The sequence below is a fragment of the Salmo trutta genome, chromosome 40 (genome assembly GCF_901001165.1).
Source record: "Salmo trutta chromosome 40, fSalTru1.1, whole genome shotgun sequence".
Taxonomy (NCBI): domain Eukaryota; kingdom Metazoa; phylum Chordata; class Actinopteri; order Salmoniformes; family Salmonidae; genus Salmo; species Salmo trutta.
Window position 1 is genome coordinate 12,773,464 of NC_042996.1, and position 19,883 is coordinate 12,793,346.

General features: G+C 44.6%; 1 protein-coding gene across 13 annotated transcripts in view; it reads right to left on the reverse strand.

Moving 5' to 3' along the window:
• Window positions 1-1,877: 1,877 nt before the first annotated feature.
• Window positions 1,878-19,883, reverse strand: part of LOC115180352 (myotubularin-related protein 5) — a 68,615-nt gene continuing 50,609 nt past the window's right edge. For 7 of the 13 annotated variants that reach the window (XM_029742394.1, XM_029742393.1, XM_029742392.1 and 4 more), the window contains 18 exons: window positions 19,678-19,814; window positions 19,250-19,457; window positions 18,405-18,619; window positions 15,378-15,515; window positions 13,773-13,868; window positions 13,368-13,442; window positions 11,791-11,963; window positions 11,484-11,660; window positions 11,205-11,306; window positions 10,848-11,033; window positions 7,574-7,700; window positions 7,211-7,341; window positions 6,711-6,953; window positions 6,496-6,603; window positions 6,061-6,266; window positions 5,876-5,963; window positions 4,653-4,784; window positions 1,878-4,492 (listed from right to left, as the gene is read on the reverse strand). In XM_029742394.1, coding sequence (XP_029598254.1) covers window positions 4,394-4,492; window positions 4,653-4,784; window positions 5,876-5,963; window positions 6,061-6,266; window positions 6,496-6,603; window positions 6,711-6,953; window positions 7,211-7,341; window positions 7,574-7,700; window positions 10,848-11,033; window positions 11,205-11,306; window positions 11,484-11,660; window positions 11,791-11,963; window positions 13,368-13,442; window positions 13,773-13,868; window positions 15,378-15,515; window positions 18,405-18,619; window positions 19,250-19,457; window positions 19,678-19,814 — 2,641 coding nt within the window. In that variant the 3' untranslated portion in view covers window positions 1,878-4,393. The other 6 variants (XM_029742398.1, XM_029742388.1, XM_029742387.1 and 3 more) reach the window with 4 other exon arrangements.

Consider the following 19,883-nt stretch of genomic DNA (forward strand, 5'->3'; position numbering starts at 1 on the left):
CGTTCAACCCTAGATTCTAACTTGTCTATAACCTGACAGCATTTTCTTCAAAAAAAGTGCATGTTCTAACTCGGCAAGTCAGATTTCTGTTTCTCCTGCCAAGTCTAACAGTGGCTTCAGGAAGGCTATATAAAGAGTTCAGAATGGTGATCCCTGACCATTAACCACTCCAGGGTGAGGCCCCTCCGGACAACCATCACCTGCATAGATATACAGCTGCTCAAAAAAATAAAGGGAACACTTAAACAACACATCCTAGATCTGAATGAAAGAAATCTTATTAAATACTTTTTTCTTTACATAGTTGAATGTGCTGATGACAAAAATAAATGGAAATCCAATTTATCAACCCACGGAGGTCTGGATTTGGAGTCACACTCAAAATTAAAGTGGAAAACCACTACAGGCTGTTCCAACTTTAATGTCCTTAAAACAAGTCAAAATGAGGCTCAGTAGTGTGTATGACCTCCCTACAACACCTGGGCATGCTCCTGATGGACAGTCTGTGGTGCAAGGTGGCATTGGTAGATGGAGCGAGACATGATGTCCCAGATATGCTCAATTGGATTCAGGTCTGGGGAACAGGCGGTCCATAGCATCAATGCCTTCCTCTTGCAGGAACTGCTGACACACTCCAGCCACGAGGTCTAGCATTGTCTTGCATTAGGAGGAACCCAGGGCCAACCGCACCAGCATATGGTCTCACAAGGGGTCTGAGGATCTCATCTCGGTACCTAATGGCAGTCAGGCTACCTCTGGCGAGCACATGGAGGGCTGTGCGGCCCCCCAAAGAAATGCCACCCCACACCATGACTGACCCACTGCCAAACCGGTCATGCTGGAGGATGTTGCAGGCAGCAGAACGTTCTCCACGGCGTCTCCAGACTCTGTCACGTGCTCAGTGTGAACCTGCTTTCATCTGTGAAGGGCACAGGGCGCCAGTGGCGAATTTACCTATCTTGGTGTTCTCTGGCAAATGTCCTGCACGGTGTTGGGCTGTAAGCACAACCCCCACCTGTGGACGTCGGGCCCTCATACCACCCTCATGGGAGTCTGTTTCTGACCGTTTGAGCAGACACATGCACATTTGTGGCCTGCTGGAGGTCATTTTGCAGGGCCTGGCAGTGCTCCTCCTGCTCCTCCTTGCACAAAGGCGGAGGTAGCGGTCCTGCTGCTGGGTTGTTGCCCTCCTACGGCCTCCTCCACGTCTCCTGATGTACTGGCCTGTCTCCTGGTAGCGCCTCCATGCTCTGGACACTACGCTGACAGACACAGCAAACATTCTTGCCACAGCTCGCATTGATGTGCCATCCTGGATGAGCTGCACTACCTGAGCCACTTGTGTGGGTTGTAGACTCCGTCTCATGCTACCACTAGAGTGAAAGCACCGCCAGCATTCAAAAGTGACCAAAACATCAGCCAGGAAACATAGGAACTGAGAAGTGGTCTGTGGTCTCCACCTGCAGAACCACTCCTTTATTGGGGGTGTCTTGCTTATTGCCTATAATTTCCACCTGTTGTCTATTCCATTTGCACAACAGCATGTGAAATTTATTGTCAATCAGTGTTGCTTCCTAAGTGGACAGTTTGATGTCACAGAAGTGTGATTGTGTTGTTTAAGTGTTCCCTTTATTTTTGTTGAGCAGTGTATAATTAATAGATCCGTCATCTATTTAACCACATCCACCTTCATACTGGTTATGTGTCTAACATAGCCAGGTAAAACCAACCTCATTCCCTGGTTGGTGCTGTGTCTTTGAACTCATGTAGCTCTAAAATTGAGAGCTTTATAAATTAACAGATTTTTTAAACACTTGTTACTTGGTGATAATCTTGGACTAAATAAGAACTTGAGACAGAAAAAAAGGACAAACCAGTGAAGTTTAAACCCACAGTGTTTTTGTTTTAATTCTAAAAAATATTACATGATTGACAGACCCGGCTCAGAAGGAAATTTCTAATTAGAGAAAAAAAAGTAAAAATAAATAAGGTTATATTATACTGATCTGATTAATGTTGTGGATATAATCTACCCAAATCAGGAGAGATTAGTAGACTGCAGAAAACGGGATGAGCTGGCCTGTTGGGGTGGGTGGGTGGGTGGGTGAGTGACATTTTAAACACCCCACCTGAGCAGGTAAGCAACTTAATGAGGTTCTGTAAAACTAGGGAGGCTAGTTCTTGCTCATACAAACACACAATTTCCACTCTTCTTAGGGATTGATATTGGGGAAGGACAATGTAAAAAAAGAAAAAAAAAAGACATTGAGGGTTTGCTTACACAGCACATTTTCCAAAAAGTAGTAGAATTAGTCACATTAACACAGAAATTAACAAATGGCACATTGGATTCCTAATTTAAAAAATAAGTGGTGTTTGAGGAACTTTTCTTACCGAGGAGACAAAGTTAAATAAATTACTACCATAAACGTTACATACAAATCTGAGTAGTATATACAAAAGGAGTTAGACACAAATCTACAATTCAAATTTTATGTTCAACAAGACAGCAGTATAACCATATTTTACACGGCAATGTTTGTGTTAAACGAGGAGAGTGTCTGTTTTCATAACTTGGGGGCTCAAAATGAGGGCTAACCGATACTGCTCTGTAGCATAAAAAAAACTAACAATTGACTTAATCGCAATCTCACAAATTCCAGCTAAACATTCTCTCTACAAGGCTCTAACAGACATTGACTCCTATGTACAGGCTTAAGAATAGAATGTAACAGCCTCTAGCTAAAAACACTGGTTTAGACAGAAGAGCAGCGGCGAGAAAGTTGGAACTCGCTGAAGTATTACTGTTCACATAGATGCAGTTGTTCAGAAGCCAAGCTGTAACTCACAGACCACCAAACAAAGGCTGAATAGGTGCAGAGAGTGATATCTTATGCTCGGACACATGCTTTTGAGACTTTCAATGCTATTAATTGACTGCGTAATTATAGTTGGATTTGATTTGAATTATTTTAAGTGCCTTGAACACCACTAACGCCCCCCTCTGGTTAAGAACTATATTACCTGAAAACAAAATTGGTTGTTTAGAGCACATTCCAATCCAACTGTTTAATACTTGTCACATGTTAAAATCCACTGGCACTTGTATAACTGAAATACCATTTGTCCAACATTAAACCTGACCATAGAAACAGAGAGGGGGGGGGGGGGTCATATCCAGATCCAGTCTCAGCACTGTGCCATGTAAACAGACTAGTCATCCATCCCATAATCCCCTCTGCTCTGCCCACAGGCCCCGTCAATCACCTTTTGTTTTTACCATTTTGTGCATAAATTAATCTTCACAAAAATATATCCCTCCTGTTCCTTCAGCATCCCTTAACATTCAACTGTAATAGTGGTTTGTATTTGATAAGAAATATAGAGGAAGAACTTTAGCTTGAGAAGTACAGCCCATAGCTTCTTGTGTAAACACTAATATTGTTCTGCAGACAGACTCCCTGTCCGGCGGATTTAGAATCTTCGACTGCCATTCTCCTGGTTTGATCACGAGGGCTAATAACAGCATATCACCATCAACTTCTCTGGGTGTGATAACGAGGAGGACTGATCTCTCTGACCCAAAAATGTAACAGATCAGCTGTAAAAAACAGAAATCCTTCATAAACCGTTGAGAGGGCTCCCTTGGTGGTGTGTCTGGGGAATAAGAGACATCTTACAGGAGAGGGGATCTATGTGTCCAACTCCTCACGGGTAAGATTCAGCTACATCAGGCAGTGACGGGGAAACGGGAGGCTTCAACGTTAGCTAGCAGGTAACCATGACGACTGTTCTGCACGATTCTGTGTCCTGTTGTTAAAGGAAACACTCCAATTCACTTCCTGTTTTCATGGACAACAGGCTGGAGACAAGGCTGGATAATGTAGTTCATCATTACTTCCTCCCTGGAGTGTTGAGGTGTGTGGCGGAATGGGAGTTGTAGTCTCTAGGAGATGGGAGGGTCTACATCTGCATGCTGGAGGCCCCAGTTAGATTAGTGAGAAACTGTCCATCTTCAAGCTCACACAAACTACATCATGCTTTGTTTCTTTTAGCTCCATTTTGCATAGACATCCAGCGCAAAGAGTGGTTGTACTACCAAGGTGACAGGCTGCAGCCAGCAACACGGTGAGACAAAAGCGAGTGGTCATTCAGGGACTTCTTTCTTTCTTTTTTATAACAAAAACACTGAAACGTGACATCAGTTCAACACTACTACCGACACTGAACGGCGCTCAACTGTGGAAAGGACTCTCCCCCATCTGTCTCAATCCCGCCTCCTTCTGGAGAGGAACTCCTGTGATTGGCCAGCAGAGATGTCCATCGGGTGCCTCAGCATTGCTCATTGGTTCCTGGTTGGATAGTTCCTGTTATGGTGGAGCCGCGCATCTCTCTAGGCATCAGAGAGGCAGCTCTGAATACTGTCCATCCACAGCTGTGCGTTGGGGCTGTCCTGCGCACAGAAGTTATACACTCTTTTGGTCGTCTTGAGCTGCCGTAGAAAGAGAACGAGAGAGGTTAAGACTGTTTGACCGTTTTTATGTTACCGCATATATTTCCTTTTTACATTTTAGTCATTTAGCAAACACATTTGCTGATCGTCACAATACACACATAAAAAATATATCACTCTGAGGGCTCTGGTAACTCACATCGAAGAAGGCTTTCTCCTCTATGTTTTTGGGCGCTCCCATGGTGGGCGTGCCTGGAATGACAGACTCCACCTCCGCCAGCTCAATCACCCCCTTACACTCCTTGTCCTGCCTGGTCTCATAGTATCTCAGCTAGACAGAGAGATCATTATCACCACCACCACAGTAACAATCACCTCCTTGTCCTGCCTGGTCTCATAGTATCTCAGCTAGACAGAGAGATCATTATCACCACCACCACAGTAACAATCACCTCCTTGTCCTGCCTGGTCTCATAGTATCTCAGCTAGACAGAGAGATCATTATCACCACCACCACAGTAACAATCACCTCCTTGTCCTGCCTGGTCTCATAGTATCTCAGCTAGACAGAGAGATCATTATCACCACCACCACAGTAACAATCACCTCCTTGTCCTGCCTGGTCTCATAGTATCTCAGCTAGACAGAGAGAGATCATTATCACCACCACCACATTAACAATCACCCCTTACACTCCCTGTCCTGCCTGGTCTCATAGTATCTCAGCTAGACAGAGAGAGATCATTATCACCACCACCACATTAACAATCACCCCTTACACTCCCTGTCCTGCCTGGTCTCATAGTATCTCAGCTAGACAGAGAGAGATCATTATCACCACCACCACATTAACAATCACCCCTTACACTCCCTGTCCTGCCTGGTCTCATAGTATCTCAGCTAGACAGAGAGAGATCATTATCACCACCACCACATTAACAATCACCCCTTACACTCCCTGTCCTGCCTGGTCTCATAGTATCTCAGCTAGACAGAGAGAGATCATTATCACCACCACCACAGTAACAATCACCCCTTACACTCCCTGTCCTGCCTGGTCTCATAGTATCTCAGCTAGACAGAGAGAGATCATTATCACCACCACCACATTAACAATCACCCCTTACACTCCCTGTCCTGCCTGGTCTCATAGTATCTCAGCTAGACAGAGAGAGATCATTATCACCACCACCACATTAACAATCACCCCTTACACTCCCTGTCCTGCCTGGTCTCATAGTATCTCAGCTAGACAGAGAGAGATCATTATCACCACCACCACAGTAACAATCACCCCTTACACTCCTTGTCCTGCCTGGTCTCATAATGATCTCATAATGATCTCTCTCTGTCTAACTGAGATACTATCACCACCACAGTAACAATCACCATCAGCATCATGGTCCACCTCCCTCCTCTTACCTGATGTTTGGTCTTGTCCAGCACAAACCAGCGGGGTTTCCATGGCTTCAGCAACGCGCCTTTCTTAAACAGGATGCCCTCAAAACTCCTGGGAGTCAAAGGTAGAAGAAACCCAGTCAGCCACTTTCGTAACACACCGAGGGGTAATGTGTTGCTGGGGCAGTGATAAGGGAGTGGGTACAGACCTGTTCTCACTCTCCGTGCTCTGGAACTGGCTGTATAGGGTGCTGGTGCTGGGGCGCCCGGCCACAGGGGTAGAGGTGGTGCTGATCTCACGGTCCATGGCCAGGTTAATGGAGGAGCCCACTCCACTCTCCGGAAGGTACACCCCCTGAGACCGCCGCTGGTGACTCAGGTTGGACGACATCAGCAAAGAGCTGTTGAACGACGGCTGAAAGAGCAAGAAACCGGAGGAAGAGCAAGAAAACAGAGGAGGATATCCTCCGATTAGATGAGGGCTAATCTATTCAATGAAACAAATAGTTGCCACATTACAAGAAGTTATTTTCAAATAATCTTCAAAAAGTCTAAGTAAGTGTCTAAGTTTGTCAGTCAGAAGGATGGCATCCTAATAGCCAGTGAAACCCTAGGTTAGCTTCTGGTTGTCCAGCGTTTCTCACCCTGTTCTCCAGCTTTGCCTCGACCCGTTGGTTGGCCTTGATCTTGTCCCAGGTGTCCTTCCATTTCTCCGGTGGCAGCCCCAACTCTGCTTCCAGACTCTGCAGGTCCTAGGACAGTCAGATTAATGTATAAGCATTTAAACAACAAGTTAGGGTTATACAGGGACTACTGCAGTATACTGATGGTACGTAAAGTGTAAGTAATCGGCACTAACCTGCAGCAGTTTGGTGATGGCGTCGGGTACCACTCTGCTGCGGCTGTCGTAGCAGGGCCAGACGATGTGTCGCTGTGACTTGGGGGTGGTGGTGTCTGGTTTGTCAGGTACCTCCTCAGCCAGCCTCTCCTGCCGGCCCCTCTGCACCAGCTCCCAGTCGTAAGACGGGCCCTCAGACAGCGTCTCCTCTATGTAGAAGTCCCACACCTTCAGGTTGGAGATGAAGCTGTACGGCCGCAGCACCTGGGGAAAAGAAAATAGTAAACAGAGGGATTTAGCTAGTAAATGACCACATTGATTTATTTTTGTTACCACAAAACGTGCATGTAATTAAAAGTAATAATTCTAACTACAAGATTGTCTAGTACATCTTAAGTCTAAGATCGTAAAACTAAACCTCCACTTGATTAGAAAATGGATAAAATCCACTTGAATTTTCAGTAAACTTTCCCACCAGGGGGCAGTCTAACATAACCCAGTAGAGTTCCAGGCTCACAAACCTCCTCATCCTCTGGTGAGAACATGTAGTTGAAGAAGATAGGTGTTTTCTTGTTGAGCCGGTCGATGTAATCCCACACTGACTTACACACCTGCGGGTTCTTCCTCTCCCCCTTCTCCTCGTACAGAACCCCTTAACACAGACAGAAGGTTTATCAACTCACTGAACCCACTCCAATCACTCAACTGGCATACAAGTTACACTTAAACACCCACAAGTGTACAGAAATATCCTACTTATAAGAATTCAGATAGTATCTATGGGGTCTGGAGTTTCTCCTAACCGTGTAACCTAAAGCTGGATATAGGCCATCTGATAAGGGAAAAACTCGAGCCTTTATCTGTAGAACGGAGAAAAGGCTCACCGAGCTCGATGCGTTCGTAGTCCGAGTCGAGCAGGAAGGTTCTGAAGCGGTTGGACACGTAGTGGTAGGCCAGGAACTTCAGATAGTACTGACTGAACTCAAACTCCATGGGGAACTGCAGGTGGATCTGAGGAGGGGGGGACAGGATTTAACACGTCAGTTGCCCTTCCTCTGTTTACTGCTCAACTTCCTGATCGTCAAACATTCACTGGCCTTTCCTCAATTGGATTTGCTCAACTCCTGTGTCCTATTTCACCTCTAGAAAAAGTTCAAAGATAATCGAGGAGAGGCAGCGAGGAGAAGGAAAACGAGCTTAGACTCTCCTCTCGCGTCATCAGGCGAATGTGATAAATGACGTGATAAAACAAAATGTAGCTAGTTGTGCAAGACATTTTATAGATAAAAGTAGTATATTGTTTTTAAATGTGTATATGCTTTTCTCCTACGAAAAAACAAAAGCTGATTCAAATGGGGTGTGGCAGATTTCAAAACTCTTCCGCGAAGAACTCCGATAGGATACATACAGTACATTTGGAAAGTATTCAGACCCCTTAACTTTTTCCAGACGTTGTTACGTTACAGCCTTATTCTAAAATGTATTAAATTGTTTTCTCAATCTACCCACAATACCCCATAATGACGAAGTAAAAACAGTTTACACATTTTTGCAAATGTATTAACATTTTTAAACTGAAATACCAGAGTGACTATTGGGTTCTTGGTCACCTCCCTGACCCAGGCCCTTCTCCCCCGATTGCTCAGTTTGGCCGGGCGGCCAGCTCTAGTAAGAGTCTTGATGGTTCCAAACTTCTTCCATTTAAGAATGACGGAGGCCACTGTTCTTGGGGACCTTCAATGCTGCAGACATTTTTTGGTACCCCAGATCTGTGCCTCGACACAATCCTGTCTCAGAACTCCACGGACAATTCTTTCGACCTCATTGCTTGGTTTTTGCTCTGACATGCACTGTTAACTGTGGGACCTCATATAGACAGGTGTGTGCTTTTCCAAATCATGTCCAATCAATTGAATTTACCACAGGTGGACTCCAATTAAGTAATATTTTTTACCCATCTTTTTCTCCCAAAAGTTGATCTTGTCTCATCACTGCAACTGCCCAATAGACTCAGGAGGGGCGAAGGTGGAGTCATGCGTCCTCTGAAACCCGGCTAACCGCGCTCCTTAGCAGCCACCAGTTTAACCCGGAAGCAAGCCGCACCAATGTGTGAGAGGAAACACCGTTCAACTGGCGACCAGAGTCAGTCTGCAGGCACCCAGCCCGCCACACGGAGTCGCTAGGGCGCGATGAGCCAAGTAACGGCGCGATGTGCTGTCCTATTGAACTCCTGGCAACGGCCAGTTGTGGCACAGACCGGGAATGAACCCGGATCTGTAGTAACGCATCTCTATTTAACTGCCTTAGACCGCTGCGCCACCTGGTAGGCCCAGGATCTGAATACCTATGTAAATAAGATCCGTTTTTTATTTTTTATACATTTTCAAAAATTTCTAAAAACCTGTTTTCACTTTGTAATTTTAAGGTATTGTGTGTAGATTGATGAGTAGATTGATTAAATACTTTTTGAACAATTTTAGTCTTAACGTAACAAAATGTGAAGGGGTCTGAATACTTTCCGAATGCACTGTATGACTATCCTCGATGAAAGGTGGTTTTCGAGGGGAGGAAACTCTTCCATTTACCTACCCTTCAAAATTGACACGCTCCTGGACCACTCGACCACTTAGAACAGACTTTTACTCAAATGAGGAAGGGCCACAGAGTCAGCAGACTCTGCACTCTCTCAAACAAATGTTTGGATGAAGGGGAAAGGAGGAAGACATGTTAAAACTTTTAAATAATCTGTTCTAGCACATCCATATAACAGGATGGTCGGACATAGCGTACTCATCTGATTACATTCAGGAAATATTTGATCCAGGTTAATAGTTCTCGGCTGAGCTTTGTAACGGTTTACACGAAGAAGACTATTTAAAGACAGTCTAGGCAGAAAGAGACAAAGGATCCTAGTGAGATATGGGTCATTCCACCAATTAGGTGCCTTTTGAGTAGTGTGAAAAACTGAAGAAAATTTTTTTTTCACCTAATTTTAACATTGTTATAAAGAACACATGTTCAATTTAAAAAATCCCCATCTCAAGAGGTTAACTAAAATTACTATAGTAATTCTTGAATTATCCATAAATCCCATTGTGACAGAGGAAATGGAAGGTTGTATAAAACAGGGAGGGGCAACAATGCAAGCTTCACCAATAAGTTGTTTAAACATTTGTAGCCCGTCTTTGTATGGGTAACAGGGTTGACGTGTTCCGCTCGACCCACTCAGTTACCACCAAACACCAGAAAATGGCCAAAGAGTAGAACCAGATCACCGGCTTTAACCTCTATGATTTGACTATTAGATGGTTCTTTTGAATTTAAATAAATAAATATATATATATATATATATATATATATATATATATATATATATATATATATATATATATATATATATATATAGGAATAGTTTATATATATATATAGGAATAGTTTCCCCATATTAAAACGAGAGTCACGTGACAGGGTTGACCTTAAAATGAGGAACGTGCCTTTTTTCCCCCCCCTTAAAATTAAAATCACATGAAATAATTAATCATCTTCAGAAATGACGATCAAAGCAACAAGATAACTATAGTGTTTTACAATGTTGTTGTTGGGATTAAGTGGGTTAAAAATCTTCCTACAAGTCAGAGGACATACAAAATGTATTCATTTTCCCCCATTCGGTCTATATTCAAGGGCACTTCATTTAATATATGTGTACAATTTCTACATAAAATATCAAAGGGACGCAAAAGACACTCATTATGGGAACGACCCAGATACACTGAGTGTACAAAATATTAGGAACACCTAATACTAGGAACACCTGCTCTTTCCATGACACAGACCAGGTGAAACAGGGGGTTAAATAGAGCACACCATTGTGAAGCTGGATCATAAATATAGACAGGACTATTGAAACCCTCTGCCAGAGACGCATCCTACATACAAGTCCACGTCACTGGCCGGGAAAAAAAAGAAATTCACTGTCACACTCAGGTAAACACGCACATGTTTACTCAGACACACACCTATACAGATAAATAGCAGAATCCCGGTGATATGGGTAAAGTAGCTGACATGTAAACACCCAGTGACACGGTTAGACAAACACACACACACTTTACTGTCACACCTGCACTCATAAAACCCACCCCCACATGTACATACCTGGTGCACGCAGTCGAGAAACTGCAGGAATACAGGTGTGAAGCCACTGCTCTGGCTGGCCAGGGTCTGGGCGCCGCGATGACTGAACCTGTGGCCAAACGACAGCCACTCCTTCTCCACCAGCAGGCGGAAGCCATCGAAGGTCCGGTAGTACGGGTCTGACAGAAGCTGGACCAGAGACACCACCTAGAGACAGAATCGGTACGATAGACAGGATGACTGTAATTTATAGGCTACCTAAACAGTGGAGTGAGGAGAGAGACACAGGCAGTCAGGCAGAGACAGGGTTGAGACCTATATTAGCTGTGAGAGGTGTGTAAGCATTGCGAGTACGTTTAGGGAGTACGTGTGTTATACCTGAGTAGTGACGTCCCAGCCATCCTCCAGACTGACCATGACTGACGAGCCCGTGTCTAACAACTCTACCACCAGGACAGACACCTGCAGAACTCTGTGGAGCTGGACACACAAACGTCATGACAAAACCACCTAAATCATACACACGTGAACTTATGCAGAGTCAGGATAAACACACAAAAACAAAATGCATCCATAGGTCTCTCTATTGCACAATACATACACTTTTACAGTTGCACACGCTAACACACACACACACTGTATGAATGAGAGCATTACCAGGCACATCCATTCGGACTCCTCCAGGCAGCGGTGGAAGGTCATGCTGGGTTCAGAGGTGGCTGAGCTGGGAACACAGGCCTTCATCAGCTTCTTAAAGCTGTTCTTCACCTGACGCACATCGCACACCTCGATGGGCACCACCTCCCACTGCTGGAACGAGTCCTGCTTCCCACCCTGATGATATGGGACAAACAGGGGTCAAGGTTCAATGACACCAACACCTCCAAAGACTTGAGATAGTGAGTCTTTATCAATATTCAAAATCAGTGGACAGTCCAGTGTAGTATTGTGTATTGGCAGTTACTTTGAGCTGTGTCTTGTCTCCGATGATGTAGAGGTAGGCCCTCTGCTGTCTGAGGAACAGGGCCTCGCTGGGGCCCCCGTTGGGCTGGGGAGACTCCTTACTGGACAGCCTGTTCCCCACTTCTGGGTTGTAGGCACTCAGACGCCCACTGCCCCGGATACTGCCCCACTTCCCTGGAGCACACACACACAGGTAGAGGTTTTAGAGGGGGTTATCACACACACACACAGGTAGAGGTTTTAGAGGGGGTTATCACTCACACACACACACACACACACACACACACACACAGGTAGAGGTTTTAGAGGGGGTTATCACACACACAGGTAGAGGTTTTAGAGGGGGTTATCACACACACACACACACACACACACAGGTAGAGGTTTTAGAGGGGGTCATCACACACACACACACACACACACACACACACACACACACACACACACGTAGAGGTTTTTAGAGGGGGTCATCACACACACACACACGTAGAGGTTTTTAGAGGGGGTCATCACACACACACACACACACACACACACACACACACAGGTAGAGGTTTTTAGAGGGGGTCATCACACACACACACACACACACACACACACACACACACACAGGTAGAGGTTTTAGAGGGGGTCATCACACACACACACACAGGTAGAGGTTTTAGAGGGGGTCATCACACACACACAGGTAGAGGTTTTAGAGGGGGTCATCACACACACACACACACACAGGTAGAGGTTTTAGAGGGGGTCATCACACACACACACACACAGGTAGAGGTTTTAGAGGGGGTCATCACACACACACACAGGTAGAGGTTTTAGAGGGGGTCATCACACACACACACAGGTAGAGGTTTTAGAGGGGGCTATCACACACACAGGTAGAGGTTTTAGAGGGGGTCATCACACACACACACACACAGGTAGAGGTTTTAGAGGGGGTCATCACACACACACACACAGGTAGAGGTTTTAGAGGGGGCTATCACACACACAGGTAGAGGTTTTAGAGGGGTTTATCACACACACAGTATGCATTCTCCAATCCACCCTCCAAGTTTGCCATTATCAACACACAAGCCATTTATGCAGTGACACAGTCATTGTACTTTATACCACTAGACTAACTGAAAGCCATGCTGATAAAATATAAATAATTGAACAGCTACTATAGTAAGATTGATCTATTTTGCTAAACAGGCTGTGTGAAAATGATGCTCCAAACCTAACAACGCTGGAAAAACACGAGTCATCAGACCACTCACAGCACACAGTAGTAATCAAACACAGAACAGAAACATGGACAAACAGGACGATCTGCAGCAGGGTGTGTGGAGTCGACGGCCCACTAGAAAAGCATGCAAACAGATGCCTTGAAAGAAGAGAATATCTCCAACAAAGAGATTGGACAACAAAAGGTTAGTCCTGAGAGAGCAAGAGACACACACACACTAGGACATCACAGGGAAAGAGGGACCGACGGGCGGGGGCGCCAGCCAACGCAGACAGACTGACGTCACTGTTAAGAGTCCTGATTGGTTAGATTGGAGAGCTAGGGGTCGGTGCATACTGTACCTCCAGGGGGGTTTTTGGCCTTGCCTGAAACTCTGGGCTGAGAGAGGGAGATGACCCTCGCCCTTTGACCCAGAGCTGAGGTCAAATGACACAGAGATGATGCCCGTTAACCAACACCATAGGGAGAGATGGTTTCACACAGCTATACATACACACAGGCCCAAATATGGATAAACTATGGAGATTAGTTATTATTCAGGTAACATAACCACCGTTCCTCTTTGGGTTAAGACACACTCGCATGTCAATTCGTTCCAGTGAATGTTCCTTGGCATGTAATTGTAGGGCAAGCCACAATACAATCCCAAACCTATAAATAAGACATTCCTTGCAAAGGAAGTTTCAATGAACTGATTGATGCAAGTAACACAACCACATACAAACACAGTAAAACCACAATCTCACCTCCGCGGCTGAAGGTTTCAGGTACGTCCTCCTTGCCTCCCATCACCTGTTTCATCAGAGCTCCGATCTTAGGCTGCCTCAGCTTATCTGACGAGTCTGGGGATAGACACAAGCTAAGGGTCACAAACTCTGGCTTAAGAGAGAGTGTGTGCGCTTCAGGGTTTCCGTTAGGAAAATGTGGCGCTGGACATTTGATCGACAGCATAATTTACCAAACATTTGAGAAATGTACCAGACCTAAATGCATTGGGTGTGTAACCTGACTAACACATCCACCCACAGTGCTCAGAATGACTGAAATCATTTAGATTATGATAAGGCAACAGCTCGCGTCCTTCCAAATTCTGAAGCGCACTTTGAAGATGTTAGAATAACTGTCCACATTCACTTTTCCTCAGCTAACAAGACGAGTAAGGAACAGGAAAATCACTAGCCTATGTCAATCTACTGTCCACCATTGTAGAAAAGTTTACCTATTCTATTTGTCAGCTTGTCGTTCTGTGCGAGAAAGAAATGGCCTAATCCAAACAGACTGGGACAATTGTGGGACGATAGATCCCAAATTCATCCAACCAGTACATCAAAATTAAAAGCACTGAGGCTCATGCACAGATCAGAATGTTTAGCTTAAAATGTTGATAAACGTTTATTTATTCACATTATAAGCGCAGCAATGCGCACACAGCAGTTATAGGCTACACGCTAATGTTAGTTCCATAATGCAATTAGCAGGAAAACACCGTTGTCAAAAGCACACTGCACATGCAAGCGGATTCATGTAAGATAAAAATATCCATTAGAAACGTAGAAGATCGGAGATCTAAAGATGCAACAACAAGCATGGAATGCTAATATGATCAAGATTGCGTTTTTGGCTACTGGACAACGAAAGAAAGTTGATTTGAAAACCAATAGAAAATGTGGCTACTTGTTTCATTGGCATTGGGAAGTCTTTATAAAAAAAATGCCTCCACATTTACAGGAACATATTTTGGCTCAGCTACATTGAAGCAAGGTAAGACATGCCTCATAATATGAAGTTAAACGTTGAAGTTTCACTTAATTGAGTATATGTTTTGAAAATGCATACCATCTCCAGCTCACATTCTAAAGTGGTGTGTGACCTTCTGAATCATGCCTTCAGTTGCCTAAGCGCTTGAAATAAAATAGTAGCTCTTTTTAATGCTGGCTCTCAAAACAGTTAACATGTAATTGCATTTAAATTTGTTGTGCGATGATTGGGCTTATAAAATCTCTGTTTTACAGATATTCCCCCCAAAAATATATGCTCTGTATCTGTATGTGCGTGTGATAAATAAGAATCATAACGACTAAAGAAAATAAACACATTCCAATTGAATTCCATGAAATTATGCAAATTAACATATAGACCGACAAGCATGATCGGTCAAATGCATTTCCATCGACTGGTATTTCCAGCAATGAATAGGCTAAAAAGCATTATTTTGAAATGGGATTATGTTATTTTTTGTGGGACAATTGGCCGGTGCCAATTTGATTTATCGTCTTCTCTTACATTTTTTGGGGCCAAAAGCCGGCTATTACCGGCTAACGGAAACCCTGATGTGTATGTGCGTGTCCTACCTGAGGTGCTCATGTGAGTGGAGGTGAAGCCGCCGAGTGTGTTCCTGCCACTGGGCTCACAGTAAGAGGGCATGGAGCTGATGATCGCCTGCATGTACTTCTCCTGCTCCAGGCTGGTCGAGTCGGCCTGGGAGGGGCCTGGGGAAGGGTCACAACTGTCAATCACCACTGGTTTATGCAGCTTTGCATGCTGGGTATAAAATGCTGAAGACTAAAAAATGCTGCTCAAGCTATAAGGGGCACGAGCTGTGCATTTCAATGCATCTAAAGTGTTTGTCTATTTGCTCATTGTATTTGATGAGTTGAGACTTATACTTCCACATTCAATTGCTACTGATATACAGTTGGAGTCAAAGTTCACATACACCTTAGCCAAATACATTTAAACTCAGTTTTTTACAATTCCTGACATTTAAACCTCGTAAAAATTCCCTGACTTAGGATCACCACTATTTTAAGAATGTGAAATTTCAGAATATTAGTAGAGTGATTTATTTCAGCTTTTCTTTCTTTCACCACATTCCCAGTGGGTCAGAAGTTTACATACACTCAATTCGTGTTTGGTAGCATTGCCTTTAAATTGTTTAACTTGGGTCAAACGTTTCGGGTAGCCTTCCACAAGCTTCCCACAATAAGTTTGGTGAATTTTGGCCCATTCCTCCTGACAGAGCTGGTGTAACTGAGTCAGGTTTGTTGGCCTCCTTGCTCACACACCCTTTTTCAGTTCTGCCCACAAACGTTGTATTGGATTGAGGTCAGGGCTTTGTGATGGCCACTCCAATACCTTGACTTTGTTGTCCTTAAGCCATTTTGCCACATCTTTGGAAGTATGCTTGGGGGTCATCGTCCATTTGGAAGACCCATTTGCGACCAAGCTTTAAATTCCTGACTGATGTCTTGAGATGTTGCTTCAATATATCCACACCATTTTCTCCCTCATGATGCCATCTATTTTGTGAAGTGCACCAGTCCCTCCTGCAACAAAGCACCCCCACAACATGATGCTGCCAACCCCATGCTTCACGGTTGGGAGGGTGTTCTTCGGTTTGCAAGCCTCCCCCTTTTTCCTCAAAACATAACAATGATCATTATGGCCAAACAGTTCTATTTTTGTTTCATCAGACCAAAGACATTTCTCCAAAAAGTACGATCTTTGTCCCTATGTGCAGTTGCAAACTGTAGTCTGGCTTTTTTATGGTGGTTTTGGAGCAGTGGCTTCTTCCTTGCCGAGCTGCCTTTCAGGTTACGTCGATATAGCGTATTACTGTGGATGTATACCCGTTTCCTCCAGCATCTTCACAAGGTCCATTGTGAGAGTTTTAAGTTCCTCGGCGTACACATCATGGACAAACTGAAATGGTCCACCCACACAGACAGCGTGGTGAAGAAGGCGCAGCGGTGCCTCTTCAACCTCAGGAGGCTGAAGAAATTCGGCTTGTCACCAAACACACACAAACTTTAACAGATGCACAATTGAGAGCATCCTGTCGGGCTGTATCACCGCCTGGTACGGCAGCTGCTCCGCCCACAACCGGAAGGCTCTCCAGAGGGTAGTGAGGTCTGCACAACGCATCACCGGGTGCAAACTACCTGCCCTCCAGGACATCTACACCACCCGATGTCACAGGAAGGCCAAAAGGATCATCAAGGACAACAACCACCCGAGCCACTGCCTGTTCACCCCGCTATCATCCAGAAGGCGAGGTCAGTACAGGTGCATCAAAGCTGGAACCAAGAGACTGAAAAACAGCTTCTATCTCAAGGCCATCAGACTGTTAAACATTCATCACTAACATTGAGTGGCTGCTGCCAACATACTGACTCAACTCCAGTCAATTTAATAATGGAAAAATTGATGTAATCAATTTATCACTTGCCACTTTATATTATATAATGTTTACGTACCCTACATTACTCATCTCATATGTATATACTGTACGCTATACCATCTACTGCATCTTGCCATCTTGATGTAATTAAATGTATCACTAGCCACTTTAAACAATGACACTTTATATAATGTTCTCATACCCTACATTACTCATCTCATATGTATATACTGTACTCTATACCATCTACTGCATCTTGCCTATGCTGTTCGGCCATCACTCATTTATATATTTTTATGTACATATTCATTCCTTTACATTTGTGTGTATAAGGTAGTTGTTGTGAAATTGTTAGGTTATATTACTTGTTAGATATTACCGCATGGTCGGAACTAGAAGCACAAGCATTTCGCTACACTTGCATTAACACCTGTTAACCATGTGTATGTGACAAATACATTTGATTTTGATTTGCTGTTCTGGGATTGATTTGCACTTTTCGCACCAAAGTACGTTCACCTAGGAGACAGAACTCGTCTCCTTCCAGAGCGGTATGACGGCTGCGTGGTCCCATGGTGTTTATACTTGCGTACTATTGCTTGTACAGATGAACGTGGTATCTTCAGGCATTTGGAAATCGCTCCCAAGGATTAACCAGACTTGTGGAGGTCTACAGTTTATTTTCTGAGGTCTTGGCTGATTTCTTTTGATTTTCCCATGATGTCAAGCAAAGAGACATGAGTTTGAAGGTAGGCCTTGAAATACATCCACAGGTACACCTCCAATTGACTCAAATGATGTCAATTAGCCTATCAGAAGCTTCTAAAGCCATGACATCATGTTCTGGAATTTTCCAAGCTGTTTAAAGGCACAGTCAACTTAGTGTATGTAAACTTCTGACCCACTGGAATTGTGATACAGTGAATTATAAGTGAAATAATCCATCTGTAAACAATTGTTGGAAAAATTACTTGTGTCATGTATAAAGTAGATGTCCTAACCGACTTGCCAAAACTATAGTTTGTTAACAAGACATTTGTGGAGTGGTTGAAAAACGAGTTTCAGTAACTCCAACCTAAAAGTATGTACATTTCCGACTTCAACTGTAGCTGGCTTTGGAGTGGTTTGCCGTGTTTTATTATTCCTAAACAAAGCCCAACATCCCCAGTCACTCCCTTAAAAACACCATCTAACTAACTTTTAGTGTGTGTCGTACCGGCGCTGGGGGCATTGGGGGACTTGAAGAAGCCCACCACTCCCTTAGCATGGAGGCCTGCGGAGCGCAGCAGCACAGCCTTGGTACGAGAGTTCCTCCAGCACACCACAGGGAAACGGTTCTGTCTGTAACAGCGGGATATGCGCTGGATGGTGGAGTCTGGGATGCTCTGGGGCACGATCAACAGGCCGGGATAACTGGTAACACACACACAGACAGAGAGAGATAGAGCAGAGGGAGTTAGGGTTGAGATGACATTCTGTTCATGTCACTGCAGAATGTCATGACCACAAGATAATGTCATGTGTTTAAATATAGTTTGTTCATTGGCCCACTCTGCATATCAAGTTGCATCAAAGTAAAACGACTGAATGTTGATTTATATAAATGTCAAGGATCAAACGTGTACATTCAACCAGAATCTAAAACTTAGAGACTAAACTCAGGAAGTTACGTGCAATATGGTCCATATACGGTTTGACCATAAACCTACCACATGCAATTGAGATTCCCTAAAAACGAAGAGTATCGAAGGGGAGTGTTTTTTGGGAGTCCCACATGAGATTTGACGGTGAACCCGTCGTAAAAACATGTTCCATCTGCGGTTGGACCGTGAACTTACCTCCTGCAGACGGTGTACATGCGGTTGGACCGTGAACTTACCTCCTGCAGACGGTGTACATGCGGTTGGACCGTGAACTTACCTCCTGCAGACGGTGTACATGCGGTTGGACCGTGAACTTACCTCCTGCAGACGGTGTACATGCGGTTGGACCGTGAACTTACCTCCTGCAGACGGTGTACATGCGGTTGGACCGTGAACTTACCTCCTGCAGACGGTGTACATGCGGTTGACGGTGGAGATGCGGAAGGGCTCGTTCTTGGAGCGCGTCAGGCTGTTACTGAGCGTGCCCAGTCCTAGCCGCTGGTAGTCACGGCAACAGGCGCGCTCCACCACGTTGCTCATGGTCTGTCTGTCTGAGGAGCGGATGGTGGAAGACAGGGTGAGGGAGCCCTGGTCCAACTCCTCTGTGACTGTAGCAGACACACAGACAGTCAGAGACGGTGTACACTGGTCTACTACATCAGGTCAAACACTGTAGAGACCATTCAACATTTTAATTGCTGAAAGTTAAACAGCAACTCAAGACTTTTACATAAAACATGTATTTATGTCAATGGGAGTGCGTGGATTTTAAGTCAAAATGCCGCCCTAAACCTCGACGTTGCTACTTGAGTTATCAACATGGCCTACCGGAGAGCTCATCCTCGTCCAGCTCTGACTGCAGGCTGCTCCTGTTCTCCCAGGTGGGAGGTGAGTACTTCTTCCGGGTCGCATACTGTCGACCGATCGTCCTCTTGGCGCTCTTCACCAGGTTTTTGGAAAGTGTTCTTTGGAAGGGTGGAGGGAGAAAAGGTAAGAGGAGGAGTAGAGGGAAGAGAGAGACATAAAAGGGTTCA